This window comes from Alosa pseudoharengus, unplaced genomic scaffold (assembly GCF_046254945.1).
Source record: "Alosa pseudoharengus isolate Yale_2024_CS ecotype anadromous, Long Island Sound unplaced genomic scaffold, YU_APseudo_1.1 YU_APseudo_1.1_scf_9, whole genome shotgun sequence".
NCBI lineage: Eukaryota > Metazoa > Chordata > Actinopteri > Clupeiformes > Clupeidae > Alosa > Alosa pseudoharengus.
This window is the reverse complement of record NW_027468881.1, coordinates 13269345-13294939: the sequence shown is the minus strand read 5'-3', so window position 1 is coordinate 13294939 and position 25595 is coordinate 13269345. Positions and strand designations below refer to the sequence as shown.

At 40.3% G+C, this 25595-nt stretch overlaps 1 protein-coding gene across 1 annotated transcript; it reads right to left on the bottom strand.

The window, feature by feature from the left end:
• Positions 1–888: 888 nt before the first annotated feature.
• rnf223 (ring finger protein 223) lies at positions 889–4616 on the bottom strand. The gene is made up of 2 exons (XM_076275605.1): positions 4320–4616; positions 889–2607 (listed from the first exon to the last, which is right to left on the bottom strand). The coding sequence occupies exon 2, from the start codon at positions 2541–2543 to the stop codon at positions 1869–1871; it is 675 nt and encodes a 224-aa protein (XP_076131720.1). The 5' UTR covers positions 2544–2607; positions 4320–4616; the 3' UTR covers positions 889–1868.
• Between the last annotated feature and the right edge of the window lie 20979 nt (positions 4617–25595).

Here is a 25595-nt window from a genome sequence, read left to right as displayed (position 1 = left end):
TGCACTGCATCAACCTAAAACGCCTTCTGTCCTGGTTAACAGTGATGCAAATGATTGTCTTCACTGACGAAGAGTTCAGCATTGAATAGTCAATAAAAAATATCATGAAATACAAGAACACACAGAACACACATTTTTGTTTCTTGTGGGGGTTTTAACAGACATAGCCCAGGTCACGCCTTGGGTACAATGTGGGGGAGGAGCACTCGGTATAATGACGTCTTTCTCAGATGGAAGAAGGAAGACTCGATTTTTTCCTGTAGTTGCATCATACAAAGAAACAACATTTTCTCCGAATTAACCTTCATCCTGATGCCAGAGGAGACTCTGCGCTCCTCTGCGAATACAGAAAAACCAGCAACAACCGCACCCCCCCCCCCCCAACCCACACACACAAAGACAATTACGTGGCTTGTTAAATATGTGACCTGCTCTCAAGCCAACGCAAACTCTTCCCCTTCCCCACTCTTTCTCTTTCCCTCTCTTCCCCAACCAGAAAGACAAGCACCAGGATATCAAATTAAATGGGTGTGCCTATGCACACAAAGCTCTAACGGTTAAAGATAGGGTTTCAACACCATTGTGAATGTGTGTGTGTGTGTATTTGTGAGGAGAGGGGGGTGAGTGGATGTAGGTATTGTCATTGTATTCTGGTACAGGTTCTGGTAGTTTTCCTTGTGCAGGAAGTAATTAAGCAGGTGGATGAATCAGTGTGTTTTCCCGACAACTTTGGCACTCCCTGCTCCCTGTTGTAAATCCAATTTATGGAGCAAGCAGTTAATATTTCACCCTTCAGTTACAACAGAAGTGATGTGCAAGTGATCAATACCCACACATACCTTTGTTTGTTTTCATTCATTTATTCTTTTGTAAACAAAAAAATGTGTCTTCAATATACAATCAACAAAATATACAATATACATACAGTATATACAATAATACAAAAACATATGTTAAGGCTTGTTGGAGTTATTGTTTCAAAACCACAGTATAGGCTAAATAAACTTTGATGGTCATGCATATTAGTGTGACTTGGATACTTATCATGAAAAGTTGTTTTCATGTGATTAAATCTCTCATTTTTAGAATGTATGCCTTGATAAGAAAAGGTCAACCTTGGGGAAAAATGATAACACAATTGTTCAGCCGTCAACCCTTTGCAATCCAGTCACAATTAACATTTCTTACTCTACAGAGGCAGAATATTCCATTGTAAGATCTAAGTGATTCCAACACATTGACAGTGCCATAACATTCCGTTCCCCTTGTACACATAATTCCCCTCTGTATCCTTGGTCAGTTTTCAACAACAGTTTGTACCCTTTTTTTAGTGTTAAATGTTAACTACGTCTGTAGTATTGAAAAAAAGTCTTAATATTCAACCCAGTAGTTTCACAGTAAACGGAACGTCAGTTCCTTTGTGCTTGTTTGGCTCAGCGCTCGGCGCTCAGACTCCGTGTGGAGAGTTCCTGAGGCAAGGCTTTTGTCTGACACACTGTTCTGTGTTCTCCTCTTTCCCCTGAGCTCCAAAAAGCCTGCCTTCAGCCTGCAGGGCAGGTTGGGGGTGTAAACTGACACACACACACACACACACTCCTCGTGTAGTACTGGGAGCATCCTGTAGTCTGTAGTGCTTTTTCCAGATGTGTTAGAGTGTGTATTTAGCATGCATGTATGTGTGAGTTTGTGTGTATATTTTAGGCCTGGTGGATTGCTACCTATTTGCATATGTGCAAGTAATGATGTTTGATAGAGAGTTCTAAAATGTACTGTGAGTGTGTGTTTGTGAGCTGTGTGTGTGTGTGTGTGTGTGTGTTTGTTGGAGACAGCACCTTTGTCCCCAAGATAGCCTTACTTGACGAAAAACGTTAAAGATGGGCGGTGGAGGGGGAGGTGGTGGTGGTGGTGGTGGTCATGTGACCGGCGGTCCGCATCTGGCAGCGCAGGGAGCCGGTGGTGACAATACACTGCAGCGGCCAGAGCACGATGACCACCAGCAGCACCATGAGCACCACAAAGAGCAGCAGTCGCTTCCAGTCGGTCATGCGCTCCAGGAGACCGAAGCGGTGCGTCTGCGTCTGGACAGGAGGCTCCTGCTTGCTGCTGGCCGCGGCGATGTCGATGCAGATGCAGAAGCCCGAGTCGGTGGACGAAGAGGACGAGTCCAGCGGGCGCTGGTAGCACAGACGGCCGTCCTCCAGCCACACAGCCTCCTCGTGCTGCTGGTGGCTGGGCAGCTTGCTGAGCACCTCCATGCTGGTGGTCAGCGCCGGTGGGCCGCGCTCCGGGATGGGCGTCAGGTGGCGGCAGAAGGGGCAGGAGATGCGTCCGTCGACTTGGTCGGCCTCCGAGGCGGCCATGAGGCGTGACAGGCACTCCAGGCAGAAGGTGTGCGTGCAGGCCAGCAACTTGGGCGTCTTGAAGACGTTGTCGTAGGTGTTGTAGCAGATGGAGCACTCCGGCTGGCCCACACCGGACCCCCACTCCAGCTCGTGCTCCAGGGGCACCACCTGCGAGTGCCACACCTTGGGGATGTAGTCCATCTTCTGCAGGTCGGAAAAACACCGCCTCTCGCTCTTCCCTCGTACAGTCTGACCCACTGAATCACTGGAGAGAAAATAAAAGCTACATAAGTTTTCGACTTTGAAGTTATCCTTCACTTGCCAACAGTTTGGCATTCAACTCATATATCATCTGATAATGCTTCGTATGCTGTTTGTATCTACACATTCATAAAACTTTTAGGAGTTCTCCTTCCTCTGAACCGAATGATCTTGCTCCGTGATTCTTATCCTATAATACTTTCCCCCAGTCCTGACGGGGACTGTGCTCCAGTTATATGGTCAGTCACCTTGAGCGAGCGCAGTGTACAGTGTTCTGGTTCTCTAATCTAGGGATTCCATCAGGAGCGGAGGAAGGGGGACATAGGGTGCTTTGTTAGCCTGGCCTGTGCCTGCGTCAGCACCACTGCCCTTCAGGATGCTCTGTCACCACGGCTACGGCCTCCTCGGGATGCAGCGTGCATCCTTTGTGAAGCTAGATACTGTATATCTGTATATCTACATTAAATATTGTACACAGTTGGATATTGACTGAAGGCTCCTCTTGCCAACCCCATCCACCACCCCCTCTGTGTGTGTATGTGTGTGTGTGTGTGTGTGTGTGTGTGTGATGTCTGTGTGTATGTGTGTACTGTGTTTATTTAAGGTGTGTGTGTGTTTATGTCAGTTGGAGTCTGCAGTGGGTAGGTAGGTGGATGTTTGTAGCAGGTGCTCCTCTCTCACCATCCCTGAGGCCTGACCTGCCTGTCTTTAAACCCCCTACCTCTGCACAATGTGCCTGTTTGTTCTCTCTCTCTCTCTTCCTCTCTGTCTTGCGCTCTCTCTCTCTCTCTCTCTTTCTCTCTCTCTCTCTCTTTCTTTCTCTAACTAGCCCTGACCCTCCTATTAGCCTGCCCTTGGCATTCCTGGGGAATAGCATGGTGCCCAAGCAGTCAGTCTCTCAGCACACTGTCAGAGACCTGGAACATGTGACCCCTCCCTCCCTCTACCATCACCACCACCGGCACCCCCCAGGCCCCAATAGCTGGCCACCTGGACAGAGCCCTACACGAAGGCCCCAGTCAGTGCACAACACAGGCCAGGCCAGGCCAGCTCCTAAGTCCTGCACGGTTACTCACTGACCTCGCCGTCTGTCTCTGCGTCTCCCTCCGCTGTGCTTTGGGGGGAAATGTGGTTAAAGAGGAGGAGAGTGTCTCCACACTTATGACTCCCTCTCTCTCTCTCTCTCTCTTCCGCTCTCTCTCTCTCCCTCTCTAACTCTCCTAATGCAGACTAAGACGCACCACACTGTTTCTTCTCACGTGTGAGAGCACTCGAGGCAGAGTTTGAACCTTTTTAGGACAGGGGGGTTATGTGGGATATATTCTGTTGGCCACTTCTGCTATCAGCTTCTAAGTCTGTCAATAGAAAGCCACCTCCACTGATCTATTTTGTCCTGGGCTTGTAGACTATATTTGCATTAATGCACCATGTGGAGCCCACTGGAAATGTTGGTTTTACCTGTAGCATTTGTCAGAGTAAACATGACCTGGCATATATTTACACAAGGCTGTGCAACTCACAAATAAGTACTTCCTATACCCAATATGATGTACTTGATATATCATAATGCATTTTCAACTATTTGTATTCTTCATGGTAAAAGTTAATGTGGGTGGAAAAAAGGCATGGAAAGCATTGAAAAAAGCCAAAGGCAGTCATCAGTACGTTAAGCACTAAAACAAGGCAAGTACAACCATGTGACTCCATTCTTCTTACCTTGTTGTTCTGACTTGCGCTCCGTTCCTCACCCTTCTTTAGCAGGTCACTCCACCGTCTGCTCTCCTCTGTGAAGGCATGTCTTGCAGTGGAGTAAGCCCCCCTTCCCTGAGGGCTGACGCTAGAGAAGAGGAACCAGTTCAACACGGTTTGTGTTTACACGGATGTGGCCGCCGAGAGAGGGCAAGAGAAGGTTGAGTGGTTCTTTTTTTCCCCCCTCTTTTAACGGCGCCTTGGGTTGCAACTCTACTGACAGCACGACTGCAGAGTGAAGTGCACTCGTTGCTCTCCTGTTGTGGACTGTCCAGTCTCACCTGCCTGCCTCTCTCCACTCCCTTTTCAGCACTCTGTATGTAAATCAGCCTGATAGGGAGCGAAACAATAATGTGGCCTTGACAGAGCGAGGGAGGGAGCAGAAGGGGGGGGGGGGGGGGGCAGACTCCTGCTGAAGAAAGGGACTAATTTGAAGGATAAGATTTCTGCTGCTTTTCTTTGCCTCTCTTTCTTTTTATCTATGTTCCTATCTATCCAGTTCTATTTATCTATGTGTTCCCATATCTCTCTATATCTCTCATTTGTGTATGGGATTTGAAATCCCACACACATGTACTACAGTTCTCCTAATTTAGTATCAGTCTATTGTCTGTTTGTGCACTACACGGTTAGGAGACAGACAGCTATTTTTAGTGCTTTGCTGACAGACGGGCAGGGTTTCACTGGCCTCCAAACCCAGGAGCTCACTGTGACTCCCCCTGTCAGTGTGCTGTGTGTGTGCTATGATCCAAATTATACAGCATGGATTAGACCACCACAACAGGGTGGCGGACGGAACCCAAGTCTCTGTCTCACACTATAATCACCAGGGTAGTTTACTGAGGGTGTGTGTGTGTGTGTGTGTGTGTGTGTGTGTGTGTGTGTGTGTGTGTGTGTGTGTGTGTGTGCGTCCTCTGACACGTTTGTTGCATCTGTACAAATGTAAACTGACCTTGAGGGAATATATCTTGCTCATCATGATGAATATGACTGTGACTGAATCATCATTAGTAAGACTAATGATACTTTTAGCAGTAAACTGACATTTCTTGTGCTGTCTGGTGTTAGGAAAGAGTAGGTCAACACACACGTAACAACCACACACAGTCTTACTTCCAAGTCTTTACACCTTAAATGAAGACCCAACTCCTCTCCTAGCTCTAACAACTGGACATGCTTAATCTAGCACTTACCAAGTCCATCTCTTTTGTGACCATCCCTCAATCTTCCCTAAACTTAACCGTTATTCTTATCCATGCCAGTAGTATTTCTTGTATTTCTTGTATTTCTTCCTCTTCTAACATGTCCTAGTCACACGGCACATTGATTGTTCTCTCTTATGTCAGTTGCTTTGGATAAAAGTGTCAGCTGAATGATGTAGCCTACAATGTAAAGTTTAATAATGGAAGTAAAACCAACATAAAGCTAATATCGCATTGTCAAGTCGTCAAAGGGCTTTATTCTTGATTACTACTCCGCTTTAATCTTCTCTGGTTTAATCATTCAAATGAGTGACGATGTTTAATGACCAGTGACTCAGTGACCAACATTCTCAGACAGAGTGCCTGTCAGTGGTGTAATCTAGCCTACGTGATACGCAGGACTACACAGTATAGGCTACCTACCGCATCACCATCTCAGTATACCCACCTAAAATAGGCAAGGATACGCAGGGTGAGATTTGTAGGGCGGGGATGGTGAGGATTCCCCCCCCCCTCTGGTTTTCCTATCCCTACCTCTGCTAAATTATTTTTATCCCCGCGGTGGGGACAACATTTATCCCCCTCTGCCCCTCATATTGATTAATGCTACTTCATAAGTAAAGCGCTGCAACGTGAGAACAGTCTAGTAGGCTAGCCTACATAATAATCTGACATCAGAAACGCACCGTCACCGTCAGCACTCATGCTGCTGACAGAGTGGCTGCGTGATAACTTAATTTGGCCTTGATCGTGCAAGACATTTCAGAATGTCGAGTGTGTAATCCATCATAAATGGCTAGTTTCAATGCAAAAGTTAGCTGGCCAAATTAAAGAAAACGAGAAGGATTCAGTGAAGCATAATAATGTTTTAGAACCTTCAAAATTAGAAAACTGATGCAAATGAGATGGAGGACAACTGCACGTAGAGTAGAACGTAGGCCTATTGTCCGAAGGAACTTACATTAAATGAGGAGATATTTGCTGAATGTCACAAAGTGTTACAGAAATTGCTTGGCATCGCTTATTCAATGGCTCTCTACCGAAACACCTGTAGTTTGCGGAGGACGAACGAGAAAGTACTCGTTTGATAAATCAGCCAGTAAAAAAGTGTTACAGAAATTGCTTGGCATCGCTTATTCAATGGCTCTCTACCGAAACACCTGTAGTTTGCGGAGGACGAACGAGAAAGCACTCGTTTGATAAATCAGCCAGTAGGCTTGGTAGTAGACAAATAACTTTTAGAAATAATCTGTACTGCAAAAACGAATGTTGGTGGGTATTTAAACTATCTAGCGGGTGTTTTAACAGCTGCAAGAAATAGAAGCTTCATGGTCTTTATGTTCTGTTCCAAAATTATTTTCATAAAACTTCAAGTTGCCCTATAAGTTTACTCTCCAAACTCTTCACTGCACTGTAGGCAATTAACTGACAGTATGATAGGCTATTTATTTTCTGTAGGCTACAATAAACACATTTATCTTTTCAACTTTTGCAATATTACGCACTTGGCTACTGAACGCAAATCAGCAGGAGAGAATGCACGTAGCCTACGCAGCGTGTAGCGCAATGTGTAGGCTATTTGGTTACCAACTAACACTGTTAGCCAATTCACTAACTTAAGACTTCAGTGCCATCATATACAACGTTTTTTTTACACAACAAATACAGAAAGGATGGAGGCAGCTAAAGTAGAGGAGTCATTTCAGATGGGGCAAGAACAAGGTGAATTTGTATGCTTGTCAAAACGTAGTCCTACCCTGCATTAGAGGAGCTGATCATCATACCAAGCACACTCGCTGTTTAAAGTCATACACCACGGTAAACTAAAACTAAAATGTTACAAAGGTGGCAAAAATAATATAGGGTATTATTAGCCATGACATTACTAGGCTATGAATCTTTGAAATTTTGAATTTTTTTTTTTTGGGTGCGGGAGGAGGGTTTACAAACTTATTCAAAATCAAACCCCCCCCCCCTCTGGTTTTTTACACAAATCGCACCCTGAGGATACGTATTAAAATGTGGGGTAGATCACAGTATACCCACTACAGCTAACTAGACTACACCACAATACCCACTACAGCTAACTAGACTATAGCCTATCACAATAGCCTACCCACTACTACAGCTAACTAGACTGTATCACAATACCCACTACAGCTCCAAACGCGTTACATGGTACTGCGACTCACACCCAAACACAAACACTATTATCTGGACAAAGTCTGTCATTTGACTTAACTGGCAGCTTCATGGGGATGGATGCTGTCACAACAGGAGGAAGTGTGAGCAACGGCAGAACTTCCTTCTCACTTCTCCTATTTTTGGCGGCGGTCTGTAAATAGAAATGCGTTTGGGTCGGTGTGGCAACGCTGAGGATTGATGAGCAGAGAGCGGCAGGCCTGAGCGAGAACAAAAGGGGCCGACGGCAGCAACAGTTTCCATTGGTCACCGTCCACAGCAGACAGGATGTGCACGTGTGTGTGTGTGTGTGTGTCTGTGTGTAGGGAGTGATAACCGAACAGCTAGTGGAAAAAAACAATAGAGGTTTTTTATCGGCTCTTTGCAGGCCCACTTTATGGGCCCTGTGCTGAGCTCAGATCAACAAATGTCTGCCTTTAGGCGAGAGACCAACCACAAGCTAGGATTCTGACCATAGATGCTTGTCACCCTGCTGAAAAATGCATTTTTTCCCGAATGCACACACTGTTGCTATCGATGGGAGAGATTTACTTGAATTTTCCATATATTTACTCATGAGACACACATAAGACACAATAAGGTTTGTTTCTACCTAAAGAGCTTAGATGGTCTAGATACAACACACAGGATACAAATCTTTTTTGGCTGCATCATAGACCTCCTACCAGGAATTATTACTTATTCATGTTCATGGTAAAACTTTGATGTTGTGTGTAATTATCTTCATTTCACCTGAGCTCAAATAGGCCTTGCAGCCCATTGGTTCCACTCCAAAGAATTTCTTGGAATAACCTCAGGGGTTTCAATCGCTCATCTGGGGTTTCACAGAAATGTGCTCTCGTCTCATGTGCACCACAGTCTGTTGCCTTTGTGGATCAGGGATCTGAATGATGAGGGGATCGATGCTTGACTGAGGAATTGAGGAGGGGCCGTCTAAAAGACAAACTCATAACCAGATCTCTGTGCAGGGCAGGGGGCACACAGATACAGTGTGTCTGAAGCCATTTTGTCTTTTCATTCTTTTATCGTCCAACTGTCCTTGACATACAGACTGGAAATCCTCTGCACATGGTTCCAGAGTAGAATAAGGTTTTTTTTTTTTTTTTTTTAAAGACTACAGAAAAATGTGAGAGAGAGAAGTCTGAGAGAGTGACACAGGAAGGTAGGTGCCTCAGAGGCGTGGCCTTGACATTCTTCTGAACTAGACTATGATCCCTTGGAGTTTACGTATGGTTTGATGGGGAATGGGCTAAACAATTAATAATATGACATTTTTGTGTTGTACAGTGGATAACTAAAGATAAAGACTAGACAAATAATACAGAAAAACACATTGGACCAATAGTCATTAAAACATAAATAAAAGGAAACCTTCAATATCAGAGCACACAACACAGAAATACATAGGATGAGCAGGAGTACAGAGTTAGTGAACAAGGAAGGCCATGGAGTAAAGGTGGATTATTAGCCTGGATTTGAAGGCAGAAATGGAGGGGGCAGATCTAATATCCAGGGGAGATGGTTCCACAGACGTGGAGCAGCAACTGCAAAAGCTCTATCACCCTTTTGTTTGAGCCTTGAGCGCGGCACATGTGCAGAAGCCCTTTATTTGAGGATCTCAGGGACCTTTGAACTGAGAAGGGCTGTACAAGGTCAGTGATGTAGGTTGGGGCCTACCCATTAAGTGCCTTAAAAACAAATAATGAAACTTTAAACTAAATCCTAAAAACAACTGGGAGCCAGCGCAAGGAGGCCAGAATGGGGGTGATATGTTCACGCCTCCTGGTGCCAGTTAGAAGACGCGCAGCTGCATTATGGACCAGCTGCAAACGTTTAAGTGAGGATTGGGGGAGGCCAAGGTAGAGGGAATTGCAATAATCCAGCCGTGATGTAATAAAGGCATGGATAACTTTCTCAAGGTCATTGTGTGATAGGAAAGATTTGAGGCTGGAGATTATTCTGAGCTGTTAAAAACTATTTTTGACAACAGAGCTAATCTGTTTGTCAAAGAGTTTGGAGTCGAGGATGACACCCAGGTGCATCTTGCCTTGGGAGGACCAAAAATGATGACTTCTGTCTTGTCACTACTAAGCTGGAGGAAGTCCATTGGAAGTCCATCCAAATTCTTATGTCTTCAAGACAGACCAGGAGAGATCGTATGGAGTCCCTAGATTTTAGAGGCAAGTACAGCTGTGAGTCATCCGCATATACTTTTCTTGGAAAAATCTATTTTAAATATGCAAATGAGCTCAACACTAGGCCTAATTGACTTGTGGCCAAGAAGTCACAAGTAGAAAAAACAGGGGCCAAATAACTGACACATTCATGTCCATTCAGTAAGTTCACCTTGAAAGTTTTGATGTAGGCCTACAGCACTTTGTTGCCTTGCTCCAAATATGACACACCCATCCAGTGAAACATTAACAATCCCTGGAAAACGCTACAGCTATCAGAAACTGTGAGCATTCAGAGAAACCTCCTTTATGAGGGCACCACATATTTGTAGCTATGTGTTGAACATCAGAGTGGTATGGATGTATTGTCAGTGTTAGAAAGCTAAGTCTATCTAAAATCAAAGTCCAAAAGCTAAGAATGTGATCACTTCCCACAATTGCCATAAAGATAACATTGTGACGTAAAAGCATACCGCAAACTGGTGCTGCTGCGTTCACGTGCTCATCGGAAGGTCTGAGCTTTGTAGTTTAGAGGTAGATCATCAGACTTCGGTGTGTGCTTTTAAGTCAGAATGAGGAAACAATGTAAATGTTGAGTGTTGGTCAACATCCTGTGTGCTGTCTACAGTATCTTCATAACATTGACGTAGCCTACAAGTTAATCAAATGAGCCATACACCAATTATTTAAAACATGTTACTAGCCTACTCATAAAAACATGCATATTTGCTCAAAGTTAACATTAACATCACTTAAGCACCTAATCCAGGCATCTTTGAACTAGGCCTACAATTGAACTACATAGTGACTACAAAGTCCCCAACTTGGCAACTGTCATAGAAAGGTTTCTCTCTGGTCTGATTGAGCATTAATGTTCAGGTTAGACCTTACACTTACTGTATGTATGAATAACATAATTGCACAATAGATCTAGTTTATCTAGTTACAGTTATAATCTATTCATTATGACCGCCGCGCAGCTTATTCATTATAACCACAGTTATAAAATGTAGTGAACTGTGGTAAACTGCATCAAGTAATTTCAGAGTGGAAGGGGCTGCATGCATATACACAATGTCACCATAGTCTAGGACTGACATTATAGTTGCTTGAATAATGGTCATTCTGCTTTCTAAAGAGAAGCAAGACCTAATCCTGTAAAGTGCACCTAATTTAATTTTTACCTTTTTTGTTAGATCAAGCACATGTAAATGATAGTTTGTTATCTAGCCAAATGCCCAGATATTTGTATTGAGAAACTTGCTCAATTTGTGCCCCATTTAGGGAACAAATGTTATAGGCATCAAGGTCACACTTTCTCGATCTAGTAAAGATCATATATTTTGTTTTTGCTTCATTTAGAACCAGTTTAAGATCTTTCAAGGATTTCTGCACACAATCAAATGCACATTGAGGATATGACACGGCTTGCTCTACAGATGGTGCATAGGCATAAAGGATTGTGTCATCTGCATAGAAATGCACTTTACAATTTTCTATTGAAGCACAGATGTCATTGATATACAATGTAAACAACAGTGGTCCCAAAATTGAGCCCTGTGGAACACCATTATTTAGTCTCAATGGCTCTGAGGTTGATCCTGTCACATCTACCCACTGTGTTCTATTAGAGAGGTAGTTTTGAAACCATTTAAAGGAAACGTCATCTAGACCAAGAGGTTAGTTTTTTCAAGAAGTAACCTGTGGTATAGTCCAGGCAAAGTAGCGTTTTATGACAGACTAATTGTCAGTGGTGGAGGAAGTACTGAAACTCAGACTAATTGTCAGTGGTGAAGGAAGTACTTACAGTTTTTCTCAGTCGCTTTGGTGCTTTTTTCAGATCAGAATGAAAATTCTCATAACTATTAATTCAACCTCCACAACATTTAGTCATTTGTGCACATCATAGTAGCAATTTCTCCTTCCTCTGAACAAATTGCAAATACTTTTGGACATGTATCAGTTGCTTTCATACAATTCTCTGCTGTTTTTTAACATTATCATTTGCTTATGTCATGTCAGTCAAAATGAACTATACTTATGAATGCTGAATAGTCGTTCCCAATAAAACTAATAGTCATTATTCATTGCTTGAGTCATTACATACAAAATTGTTGAACTAGTTATCAAATTCTGTCACAATGCTGTAGAATTGCAAAGAGCATACAGTAAAAATGTACGTATTCAGTGTCTTGTACTCACTTACTCCCCTAACTACAGCAATCTGTAACTTTACTGTAGTTTTCAAATGGCTGTACAAGTACTGTATAGTGCTGTCTTGAGCATGTTGGTAGTGTCAGGTAGTGTCACCGAGTTCTGCCCTTTTTTGCATTGGAAAACACTGAGAGAACTGTCATAATGAAAACATGACAAAGCCATTTGACTATCTTGTTCATAAACGATGGTGTCAAGACTTCTCATTTTGATGACACTGACAGTTTCATTGACATGAATACGTGCTTTTGAGGAATGGACTATCCATTTTGAGCAAGTGACGTGCTTTTGCAGGTCATCCACTAGGTTTTGCAGTTTGCACTAATTGTTTTGAGAAATGCACTAACTGCTGTGCAAATGTTAATAGTGATGTGAGAATAGCACCAAAGCGACTGAGAAAAACTGTAAGTAAAAGTACAAATAAGCAAAGAAATATTTACTTTAGTAAAAGTAAAAGTACCACAATGATAACCCTACTTAAGTAAAAGTAAAAAGTGCCTGTTTTTAAATGTATTAAAAGTAAAAGTATTTGCATAATGATTTATTCTCTTAATATCTATATTCTAATTTAAAATTAAAAATATTAAATTAAATTAAAAAAATACAAATATGGGCTGTGACATTTTAATTAAGCTAGTTTTAGGTTATACTAGGCTAGATAGTTTTAAACTAATGTAATTGTGCTTACCATCTGTGGCCCAGTTTACATTCTGACTTAGCTTACTAGGCGGGTCAATATATGAAGAAAAAAAACACCTAACCTCAAAAAAATTGATACAAAAGGTTTTTCAATTGATTATGATACCTTTAGATGTACTTAATAACATATTAAAATCTAGTAAAATCTGACCCCAGTAAAGGGGTAATTTTCAAGATGGCGTCCAAGATGGCCACCAGAAGCTAATTTGGGATATCTGAAGCATGGTAACACTTTATAATAACTACACAGAATTCATCATTTATTAAGCCTTCGTTACTTATTAGTTAATGGTTTGTTCATCATTAGTAATTTCTAATTTATCATCAGTAAAGCATTTGCTCACACAGTTATAAATAGTTTGTTCATTGTAAATAAGCCTATATCTAAAATATGTTTATACATTATTGTTAATACTTAATAAATTATGCAATAATATGTTTTTGATTAAGTAATATTTCCATTATTTAACAGTTGTTACATACACATGCAGTAATGATTAGTTAGGGTGAGGATACATATTTTATAAACCACTTCCTAATACTATAATTCATAACTCAGGAGTTACAAGTGGTTAGTTAATGATATTTTGTGAGCTCATCTAAAGTGAGGACGTTTTATGCCTTGCAACACATTTACAAATGAGTTATAAAGTTTACACTTGCATTTATTAATTTTGCCAACCCTTTCCCCCAAAGCGACTTACACATGTCAAATTAAAGGGCAAGGCCACATCGGTGGACGCCGGGGTTTGAACACCCAACTTTATGGGTTACTGCATGTTAACCCGGCTCCCTATCCACTACACTACCTCTGCCCAGTAAATTCAAATATATAATATAGATATGTGTGTTTACTATGAACAAACCATTTTTAACTGTGTGTAAACATGATTTACAGATGAGAATTAATGTAGGAATAATGCTTTACAAATGAAGAATACAGATGTTTAATAACAGTGTGTAGTAGAAGAAAACAGAAACTCTTGCATAATTGTGGGGGGTTCTATCTGGGCCAAGGTAGTGTAGTGGATAAGCAGCTGGACTAGCATGCAGTAGCCTGAAAAGTTGGGGGTTCAATTCCCAGCTTTCACTGTTATGTCAATGTGTATGTCGCTTATCTGCTAAATGAATGAATGTGAATGTAATCTTTACAACTCATTTGAAAATATGTTGCAAGGCATATAAAGTCCTCACTTCAGATAAGCTCACAACATATCATTAACTAACCACTTGCATCTCCTGAGTTAATCATGAATTATAGTATTAGGAAGTGGTTTATAAAATATGTATCCTCACCCTAATTAATCATTAATGCATGTGTATGTAACAACTGTTAAATACTAGAAATATTACTTAATCAACAAAATATTATTGCATAATTGTATTAATTAAGTATTAACAATAATTCATAATTACTTAATCAACAAAATATTATTGCATAATTTTATTAATTAAGTATTAACAATAATTCATAAACATATTTTAGATATAGGCTTATTTACTATGAGCAAACCATTTATAACTGTGTGTACAAATACTTTATTTATGAGAATTAACATAGGAACAATGCTTTACAAATGATGAACAAAGCATTTTGTAATAGTTTGCAACTGGTTTATAATAAGAAAATGATTTCATTATAAGTGGTTGTTTCATTACTTATTAAGTATAAATCATGTACTTACAAACATATTTTTTGGATAGGCTTATTTACTATGAACAAACCATTTATAATTGTGTGAACAAATGCTTTACTGATGATAAATTATGTATGGACAAGAAATTACTAATGATGAACAAACCATTAACTAATAAGTAACAAAGGCTTAATAAATTATGAATTGTGTGTAGTTATTATAAAGTGTACCTGAAGCAGCCTAGGAAAGTGTTTTTCGTGTTTAATCAGATTTAGAGGTCACTGATTCATATATGTCACACTAAAGTATCAGATCATCATTTTCAAAGACTTAGAATTTTCAAGATGGCGTCCAAGATGGCCACCGGAAGCTAATTTTGGCGATATCTGACGCATTATTCAGACTAGGAAAGTGTTTGTCGTGTTTAATCAGATTAAGAGGTCGCTGATGACTCTTCATCTCCACCTTTTTTAGTGTTCTTATAGTTGGACCTGAGGATGCATGATGTTTTCTCTCTCAGTGTCACCATGCCTTCAAAACCTTTCCCTTCTGTGAAACATATGCCATTCCCGTACCGCTCCCTCAGTTTAGCTTTCAGATACTGATTACCGAATGGAATGGAATCAACCTCAATCAAATACTCTTTCATGTTAGATCCAAGTACAGAGACAGTCAACGGTTCTTAATTGTGTGCATTTCTGCAAGACACTCCACTGTTTGTGTAGAAGATATGGATTACCTTGCACTGCTGCCTGTGGAACGTGTCAAAATGAACAATGTGACAATCCACACAAGTTCCTTTCAGAGGAGTCAGAGGATGATGATGGATGATGATGATGATGATCTACTTATGCATATAGTTTAAGATTCAGTTTAATTAGCTCCCCCCTAATGATAGATGCCAACAATTATTGATCTACACAAATATACAATGCATGCCTATACAGTGCATGGGTCATGGTTCATTAAAGTCATAAAACAGCCACATACTCACAAACTCTACTCTACATATTGTAAAAGCATATACCCTGTACATGAAATATAACATTAATCAACAAAATAACATTTCCATCTTCTTCCACACCAAGCATAATACATACTCTATTCTGTATAGGCAGATATAGTGTAAAGCCGATACATTTTGGCATATACAGTCCAGGGAAAACAAATGAAACACCCTAAAATATATATTTTCTGAAAGCATATAATCTGTAGATAAGATATAGCACCATTTAAAACATGTCTCATCTTCCTCCATGCCATGAACAATGCATTGCCCTCTATTCTGTATAGGCGAATCTAGTGTGAAGGGGATACATTTTAGCCTATATTGTCCAGGCAAAACAGATTAAACACCCAAAAACATATATTTTCTAAAAGCATATAACCTCTAGATGAGATATAACACCAGTTAAGACATGTCTTATCTTCCTCCATGCATGCACAATACAATGCCCTCTATAATGTATAGGTGAATCTAGTGTAAAGGGGATATATGTTGGCATGTTAAGTCCAGGGAAAACAAATTAAACACCCTAAAATATATATTTTCTGAAAGCATATAATCTGTAGATAAGATATAACACAATTTAAAATATGTCCCATCTTCCTCCATGAATGCACAATACAATGCCCTCTATTCTGTATAGGCGAATCTAGTGTAAAGGGGATATATGTTGGCATGTACAGTCCAGGAAAAACAAATTAAACACTCTAAAATATATATTTTCTGAAAGCATATAACCTGTAGATAAGATATAACACCATTTAAAACATGACCCATATTCCTCCATGAATGCACAATACAAAGCCCTCTATAATGTTTAGGCGAATCTAGTGTAAAGCGGATACATGTTGGCCTCTTTTGTCCAGGGAAAACAGATTAATAACTATATATTTTCTGAAAGCATTTAACCTGCAGATGAGATATAACACCAGTTAAGACATGTTCAATTTTAACATTTAAAATCCTATTCTTGTTTAATTTGACCATCATTTGATATCAATTTCACCCCTGTAGGCTGAATAGTAATTGAGATAGCCATTCTAACCTGTTGACAGCCATTTTGGCGGCCATTTTGAAAATGACCCCTTTCCCAAGGTCAGATTTTACTAGATTTTTAGTATGTTATTTAGCATGTCCAACAGTACCAGAATCCATAAAAAAACGTTTGTATCAATTTTTTTGACGTTGAACCCTATATTGACCCGCCTAATTCTGGAGAATGTAATTCTGGTTATCTACTAGGGTGATCTGCTGAGTTAATGTAATATCATTCAGCAAAACATGAGGCTGAAGTTTAACGGGGTAGACAAGGGAAAAGTCAGATGGATCCTAATGCCAATTCTGCTGGTCCCGATTGAACAGAAAAGTTGTTGAGAAAGGTTTCTTTATGATAAGGTTCAGCTTCACTTGCACAGACGTGCATAGACATTGAACGAGCGCTCACATTACTACCCCCCAATTTTAGGCTATGCCTCTTTATTTGATTACACAGTTACGAAATATTTCCTAATCTGGAAAATGTTTAGTTTTTTTCGGCCAGCGGTTCTATAATAGTCTACCATTCATTTGTGCCGCAAATGATCAGACATGTGACAGACGCATGAGCATAGCCTGTAACTTCGCTGCTCCGCGGACTAGCAATCTCATCGGGGAGGAGGCCCTAACGCTGCAGATAATACTCACTCTAGAATCTCAACCCAGCCCCCTGGTAAAACAAACATGTTTGTCAGAGACAAAAAAACTGATCATAAAATGTGCCTAACGTAAAAAGTAACGATGGTGTTGTAGAAATGTAGTGGAGTAAAAGTACAGATAATTGCTGCAAAATGTAACGAATTAAAAGTCAAAAGTATGCAATATAGATTATACTTAAGTAAAGTACAAATACGTGGAAAATTTACTTAAGTACAGTAACAAAGTATTTGTACCTCGTTAGGCTACATTCCACCACTGCTAATTGTAAAATATTTTTTGCAGCTTAGATCATTTCTATGAGGTGTCCAGAACAACATACTAAACGTCCTAAGAAATCCTAGTTGAGGAAATATGTTAAATTCTCATCATCGATATGTGCCAATAAGGCCAGGCAACAATACACCCCAATGGGGCCATTTTTTTCCATTTACTCCTATCAAAATGAAACTTTACACAATGAAAGTACCCATGAAAAGTAAACTTGTTTGTATTACAAGTTTCTTTGAAAATGTATTTTAATCAAATATGCCCAAAATACACCCACATAGGCTTAATTTTTCCTTTACTCCTACCACAATAAAACTTTACAAGTAAAAGTATACATAAAAAGTAACTTTTTTTGTATTACAAGTTTCTTTGAAATGAATTTGAATATGCACATGAGCTCCACACTTATTGAATATGTCCTAATTTGCATAGGCAGAAACATTCATATTTATGACAAATACATCGATCCCATCCTACTGCCAATGGGTGGGATGGATGGGATGGCAATGCTGCTTTTAGACTGGCCTCTTAACCTGAAAACTGCCTGGCTTGGCTGTCTGACTTGCCTGGCTGCCTGTCTTCTGTGTGAAAGTGAATCGTTTAGTTCGTAAGAATGATTTCTGCCTGTAATCTCATAATCTTCCAACAATACCAATCCTTTATAAATCTACCAGCCCAAAATGTAATCTCACCACGTTTACTAATGACTAAAATGGCCATTCTGGCTTTCTTCTGATGTTATCTGTGGGGGAATGTCATTAAGTAAGGCTTGTTCGCAAATAAAAAAAAGAATTTAGAAAGCAACTGAGACAAGATTGTGCAATCAGTTATAAGGTCAATAAAGTGCATTTTCAAAGTCTTTTGTGGCAAGTGACCCAGGTAAGTGTGGGTGACTTCAAATTTATTGTGTGTACGCAGAGGTTAGGCTATGCATAGGTTAATGAATAACTATTTCAAAGAACGTATTACTGGGGCCTCATTACAGGAAGATATTAGCCTGACGAGCCAGACCCACATTAAAATGTAGGGTCTGGGCACTCACCGTTCGCAGTGCTCAGTCCGAGGGGCGGGATAATCAGTTGTCTTTCAAATTCCCTCTGCATGCAATAGGACGCAGCAGCGCTATGAGTCCCATGCGTTTCCCACCTGCGGAGCTAGTTGGCTAGTTCAAACGTTTGCCAACTTAATAAAAGCTTAACTCGTGTCACACTGTTTGCCAACAGCAACATCCATCTTATTTGTTTTCAAGTAGCAGGGAATTCAAGCTAAACTTTTGCAACTCTGCCTATCAATCATTATGTTAAGCCCACCTAACGACTCCATAAACGATTTCATTGGCCTGATTGAGTTTCGATTTCTGGAGCTCACAAGCCAACGGAGAGTTGCTAGACTAGCCCTGGCAGCAAATGTAATTTGCTGCCGCTAGGGGCGCGTCTAGATTTCTAATTTAACTTAGACTTTTTCCTGTGAAACCAAGCAGATCGAAAACTGTGTCCTATCTTATCTCAGACCTCCTATTTTATCTTAATTTAAGAAATGCTAAATATAGTCTAACAGTCAGTCTTTATCATGCCTGTATCTACACTCAGTATGTACGTGAGACTGATAGAGCAGTAGAGGCTGCTCGATATTAACCAACATTGAATGTCAAGTTACAGCAATAGACAAAAAAAGACATGCTTTCAGAGAGGAGAGAAGAGATGGAGGCACTAATTGTGTCTGTGGAAGAGAGAAAACCTCAGCCTTAAGTTCCCCTTTGCAGCTTTCAGCAAAGAATAAAGACACAGAGTTGCAGGAGGTTAACAATGCTGCCACATTAGTGTGCACCTGTGCAGAGTTTTGAGGTCCAAAAGTCTGGTCCATGAGTTGTGTGTTATTTCTATGTAATTTTTCAATACTTCAGAGGCATAATGAAGATACCATTTCACTTTTATTGAACATCTCATTTACAGTAGGCTACTTGTCCAAACATGTACCAGGTGGATGTATGTGAAATGCAAAATGAATATCTGAAGACATACTGAATAGTTGTAGGGATCCATCTGTTATTGAAATGTCTCAATCTGTAGGCCCCAGCTTAAAAAAACGTATGGCAAAAAAGGTTTTTGAGTGACCAAAGAAATGTGACAGTGTAACAGTTCAGTGATATGAGATTTTAGTTGTATGTCACTCTTGGTCCTTTAGCCTATTTATGTTCCTGATCAACAGTGCTTATGACAAACTCTCCTGTTCAGGAGTAAACTGGTTCTCCACCATTACCTCTAACAGTGCAAATATATTGCAAAGCCAATGTTGTTACGAAGAATGTTTTCCCTTGCATGTCCAACAATCTCTGGCTTCCAAGAAAAATGTAATTTTCCTTCTGGTGGTTCAGAAACAAGTTCCAGAAACAAGTCGTGCTGCATACTCAGATTAGTTAGATTGTTTCATTATGCTCTGGCTGACATTTCAAATGCACAGGCAGCAGAGCAGGAAAGTTCAAAGTTCTAAGATAGACCAATAAATCCTCAGAAGCTTTCAAAGGTACCCTAACCAGTTTTTTACCTTGACAATATGTTTCCAAAATCATTTTGATGGCATATAACCTCAAACGGCACTTCTGGCGAAATGCAAAAGAGCTGCTAAGCTATAGGAGCATTACAAGCATTCCCTCTATATTATAGAGTTATGTTCATACTTTGTTGCAAAATACACATATTTAGTTTGTTTATTATTGCGCTTCTCAATTAGAGGGGGACCCCGAGAGCAAATCTTGTTAAGGCTACCTTTAACTGTTAAAGGTTGTATCAGTGATTGCAGGCCCAAACATAAATGATCACATACATCTAATCTTTCCTAATGATCCACTAGCTGCCTGTCCCATAAGCAGGCCGTCAAAAAAACGTGTCTCTGTAGGCAGCCTCTGAGATCTGCACACAAAAACAAGTGTTGCCAACCACTCAAAGGCAAAATAAAGTGTTCCAACCAATAACCGACAAGAGTTTCAATTGCACTGGAGGGAGGGAGTAATGAGCTAGCTCTCTGTTTAGTTTGAATGTCAACAGAAGTGACGTTACCCCGCCATCACTGATACAACCTTTAATGGTATGAGAGCCAATTTAGTAGGCCTTATATCTTGCATATAAACACACATTCCTGTGCTGAAAAAAGTAAAGACACAAAATTCATCGAGACAGGACGATTTCAAGGGCCTTACACAGACAGACACTGACTGATTCCGGACTTCGACGCAATTGGATAACACTACAACTGTCATCTGTTTAGCTCTTGCCCGCCTATATCAGATACACCGATGTGATTGGTTCCTTGCGATACAAGGGACAAAAGCAACGTGCATCATTACTCATTGCCAGAGTGACTCGCTGAGCAAATTGAAATTGTGCTCCCGAGAGAACTCTGGATTCCAGGGTAATTGGAAAGGCCGCATATTACATTCTTCTACAGGACCCATAATTTTTAGCAGTGCTCCTGACTGCCTTACTAGTACTACTATAGCTGCAAATAATAATAATAATAATAATAATAATAATAATAATAATAATAATAATTCAGCTGTAGTTGTGTGTTTGAAAAAGTCTCTCAGTATAATTGGGTTAACATTAAAATAAATTAATCTGGTTCAGCATAGCTGATGTAACCATATTGAAAGACATCTGAAGCAAAGAGCAGAAAAAAAGAACAGATTTATCCATGGTTTTGTAATGCAAATGGTTGGCATGGTATAAGGGCATAGCCAACTAAACAACCATTGTGCCTTGGATCTAAGAAATAATTGTTGTATGTTGGCAAGAAGCCCTAGAAATGAAATTAGGTTTGCCATGTCTGGTACATAGTAAATCAGTATAGAGGTAAACAAACACGAGCCATTATAACATACTGCTACAGCGCTGTCAAACATCAGGTGGAAATGTTCCATGCAACCAATGTCTTGTCTAAATGACTTAGCCTTAGTCTGGCACAGTTCCGGTGGGCAGCCATTTTATCTGTTATCACTGTTGCCTAAATCATGTGTCGATTTGTTGTGGCCCTATTAGTGGACGTTGTGTTCTTTTTGCTGCAGTCAGTTTATAAGAGCTCACCCTGTGTAACTATGACTTGTGGAGCTCATTCAAACACTTGTTTGTCCTGTTTTTGTGTTGTTGTTGTTGTTGTTGTTTTGTATGCGGTTTGAGCATTGTTGCAATGTTGGAGTTCTTTTATCACTTTTGGGTGCTATAGGCTAGTTGGAACTGCTCACCTTAATGAACTATGCTAAGCTTTGCTAACATTGGGTGCTTCAGACGCACAGAGATGAGAAGGGTATGTATCATCTTATCTAACTCTGGCAGAGACAGTAAGATAATTTCCCAAAATGTTGTCGTATTCCTTTAACACTTGGTTAGGAGTGCAAGTGGCTAGGGAGAGAGTGTAGCTCGCTTTGAATAGGGTTTTCACTCACAGATAACAAATTAATTTGAATTTGATGGTCAAAGGTTATAGTTCAAGGTCATTGTGACCTCACATTCTTGTGCCTATAGGAAGTTTTTTTTTCTTTCAAATTCGGCACACACAGTCACTTATACTCAAAGATGAACTGATTCGATTTGAGTGGTCAATGTTACTGTGGAAACACCTTGAGGGAGTTATTTCAAATTTAGCACAACTTAGGCCCTGTACACACATACCAAGATATTTTATGTTTAGGTCTTTAGTCCACACGTAAACAGTGTTTTAGCCCACACAGATATTTTTTAAAAACCTTCTAAAGAGAATGCTGGGAATACTTGGATCTGTGGACATCCAAAATGGAGATTTTTTCAAACAAGTACATAAGTATACTCTTTTGATCCGGTGAGGGAAATTCGGTCTCTGCATTTATCCCAATCCGCGAATTAGTGAAACACACACTCCCGACGCAGTGAGCTGCCTGCCACAGCGGCGCTCGGGGAGCAGTGAGGGGTTAGGTGCCTTGCTCAAGGGCACTTCAGCCGTGCCTACTGGTCGCGGTTTGAACCGGCAACCCTTCGGTTACAAGGTCGAAGCACTAACCAGTAGGCCACGGCTGCCCCCGTGGACAAGGACATGATGGTTACTTTGGGTATTGAGTGTTCGTATATATAGCAAGTCAGTCAGTGCTCTCCTGGGCTTTACTTGTTTTGTAGCCTACTGTACCTTGATGTCCATCCATCAAAAAAACATGTCTGTAGAGTAGACCCTGCTTATTGGTACAAGTTGTTTTAAAGCAGAGACTCTGACATGGTATAACCACCTAGCTTCATGTTTGGGTCCCACAAGGAAACGTGTCTGAAACACTGAAAACATGATAATGTACATTACTTGTGAATCTGTTTCCATTGCATGCCATATGTTAAAGCGGGATTTGGCAGGTGGGGGAACCCTAAAATCCAGTGTCGGTGCAACGGGGAAAAATGACTCACTGTTGGACAACATATTGAGTATTGTGGTGTAGCAATACTTTTTGGACAAGAATTGATAGCTTCTTGGTCACCTCTGTACACGCGAAAATTAACTCCCCATTTATTTTAAAGGGAAACTTGGCAGGATTTCCCCCTCTGCTGGAGAAATTGTGCATTATGCTATTTCAAACTGTGGATAAAGCACATGGATTTGTTTACAAGCTAGCAAAACGGTTAGCATGAGTTCGGCAGACAATGTGAATGTTACAAGGTAAGAAACACGATTTAAAATGTTTCTCAGTCTCAATGTTGCAAGGTTGGTTTTCCACCTGGGGACCATCCAAATGATTTCTAAACGGGTTTATTACGTTGAAATAGTTGCCAAGTTCCCCTTTAACAATATCATCGCGCTGTATCATTGGTATGAAAGAATATATTTATTATTGAGTTATCCGAGGTGGCGGAACTGTTTCCTCCCACTTTAACTCCTGTCTGCTGGGTTGGGCTAATGGAACAGTGCTAATGGAGTAATGCCAAGCTAGATTAACATTTTCCATGTTAAAACCATTTATCACATGAAAAATAACAAGTTTATTATCATGTCATAATAACAATAATAACAATACTCTGTGTTTCCAGGATATCATGTTCAAGTTGTAAAAATATTTTTTAGTGAATAGTGAAATAGTTATTTTTGTGAGGTCACAGTAATATTGACCTTTCACCACCCAAATATAATCAGCCACAAAACTTCTGTTAGACTTTTTTTGAGGACGGCCACTGAAAGGAGCTGTAACGAATATCGGAGGCTGCTGAAAAGGCAAGCCAATGGCTATGGCACTCACATGCTATTTGGGGTCATGTTGTAACTTGAATTGACTGAGACGCTGCTGCTGTGTTTCTGGAGTGGTAGTTGTTGGGCTTGCGTGTCGGCTGTGTATGTTGTTGATCAGGTCATAAGTGTCCACAGTAATGAAGAGGAATGACTGGAGAATTTATGATATTGCTTAGTATGTTGGTATGTTGCTGATCGGATCATAAATGGCCATAGCAACAAACAGGAATGAATGAAGAATTTGTGACATTAGTTGGTAGTTGGTATCTAAATATTTGTTGGTATTTGTTGGTGTCTGCATCAAAGGCTTGCGGTTTGATTGGGTATGTTAATGATCAGATAATAAACCACCACAGCAATGAAGAGGATTGACTGAAGAATGTGCAGGTATTTGTGGGTGGCCACATCAAGGGCTTACAGTTGGTCTGTTTATGTTGCTGATTGGATCAGAAACTGTGGGAGCAAAGAAGAGGAATGACCAAAGACTTTGGTGGTACTTCTTGGTGCCCTCATCAAGGGTTGGTGTTTTGTTTGTTGTATAGTTGCTGATGGGATCATAAATTGCCACAGCAAAAAAGATGATTAACTGAAGAATTTTTTGGTATTTGTGGGTGCCCGTATCAAGGGATTGCAGTTTGCTCGGCCATAGCAAAGAAGACAAATTACCAAAAAATTTGTCGGTATTGGTTGGTAGACAACCTATCATGAGTGTGGAGGGAGCTGGGTCTGAGATGCCAGATACCATTGTTGAGCCTTCTGGAGGTCACCGATGAATGATGAAGACAAAAGTGAAAGTGAATATTTGTACCAAATTTGAAAAAAGAATGCAAGGACCTTGACCTCGACCTTTGACCACCAGATTCAAATATTTGTTATCTGTGAGTCAAAGTGAATATTTGTATCACATATGAAATTGTGTCAGGGATTTTTTGAGAGTTATCCACCACAAAGGGATATACATAAGGTCACAGTGACCTTGACCTTTGACCTTTGGCTACCAAAATGTTACAAGTTATTATTTGAATCCAAGTGACTGTTTCTAGCCCTAAGATATGTTGGAGATATCACATTTGCAAATATTGGACCTACGGGTATACTGGTGTATGTCACCCAATGATGTCATTTTGAGCTACCTTAAGGAATATATTGCACTCAGGACATTAAATCTAGCTTGGATTTGATCAGTAGACATGATTGATGATAATATATCTCCATTTGTCCACCATAAATGACCTAAATATTATGTTTCAACCAATCATTGAAATAGATATGTATTTGAAATCACTGGCTTGATCACACTATTTAGGCGGTTACAGCGACAAAAATAATAAAAAGGCCGAGCATTTTTATTTTTTGATTTATAAAGTCCACAGATGGCCCTTTCATGTGAAGAAAGAATTTTGAAAAAAGGAGGTTGCTCATCGGAGATATTCAGGTCTGAATATTGCTATTTTTTGGGTATTCGCCAAAAGGCATGTGACAAAGTGGATACGTGTACGTGCAGTCCTGGACTGACACCAGTCACACCTTATGCCTTGTAACTCCAGTTTTAAACTAACCTTGGATGCACCTTTGATGGCATGGATTGGTACTTTGCTGTGTTTAAATCTAATAGCAGGAGGGATGTCAACATTTTATGCATTTGAGCCTTTTTTTGAGGTTTTTTGGCCTAAAACAAGGACGGGGGCCTAACTCCCCGTGGGTTGTTTCAAATTTTGTACTATTTTGGCTTTTTGAGATTTTAGGTGGACCCTTCAAACTGTCCAAATTTTATCAAAATCGTGACGTAGCATGTATCACCCCCGCCTGGTCCTCTCATGGACACACTCTTAACACTTGTTAAATAATTACTTATAGGTTATTCAAACTGGTTTACCAAAATACAATGTTGCAAAGGTCTACTGATATAGTGTCTT

Coding starts and splice junctions, on each gene's coding strand:
- rnf223 (XM_076275605.1), bottom strand. CDS start 2,543: ATGGACTACATCCCCAAGGTGTGGCACTCGCAGGTGGTGCCCCTGGAG.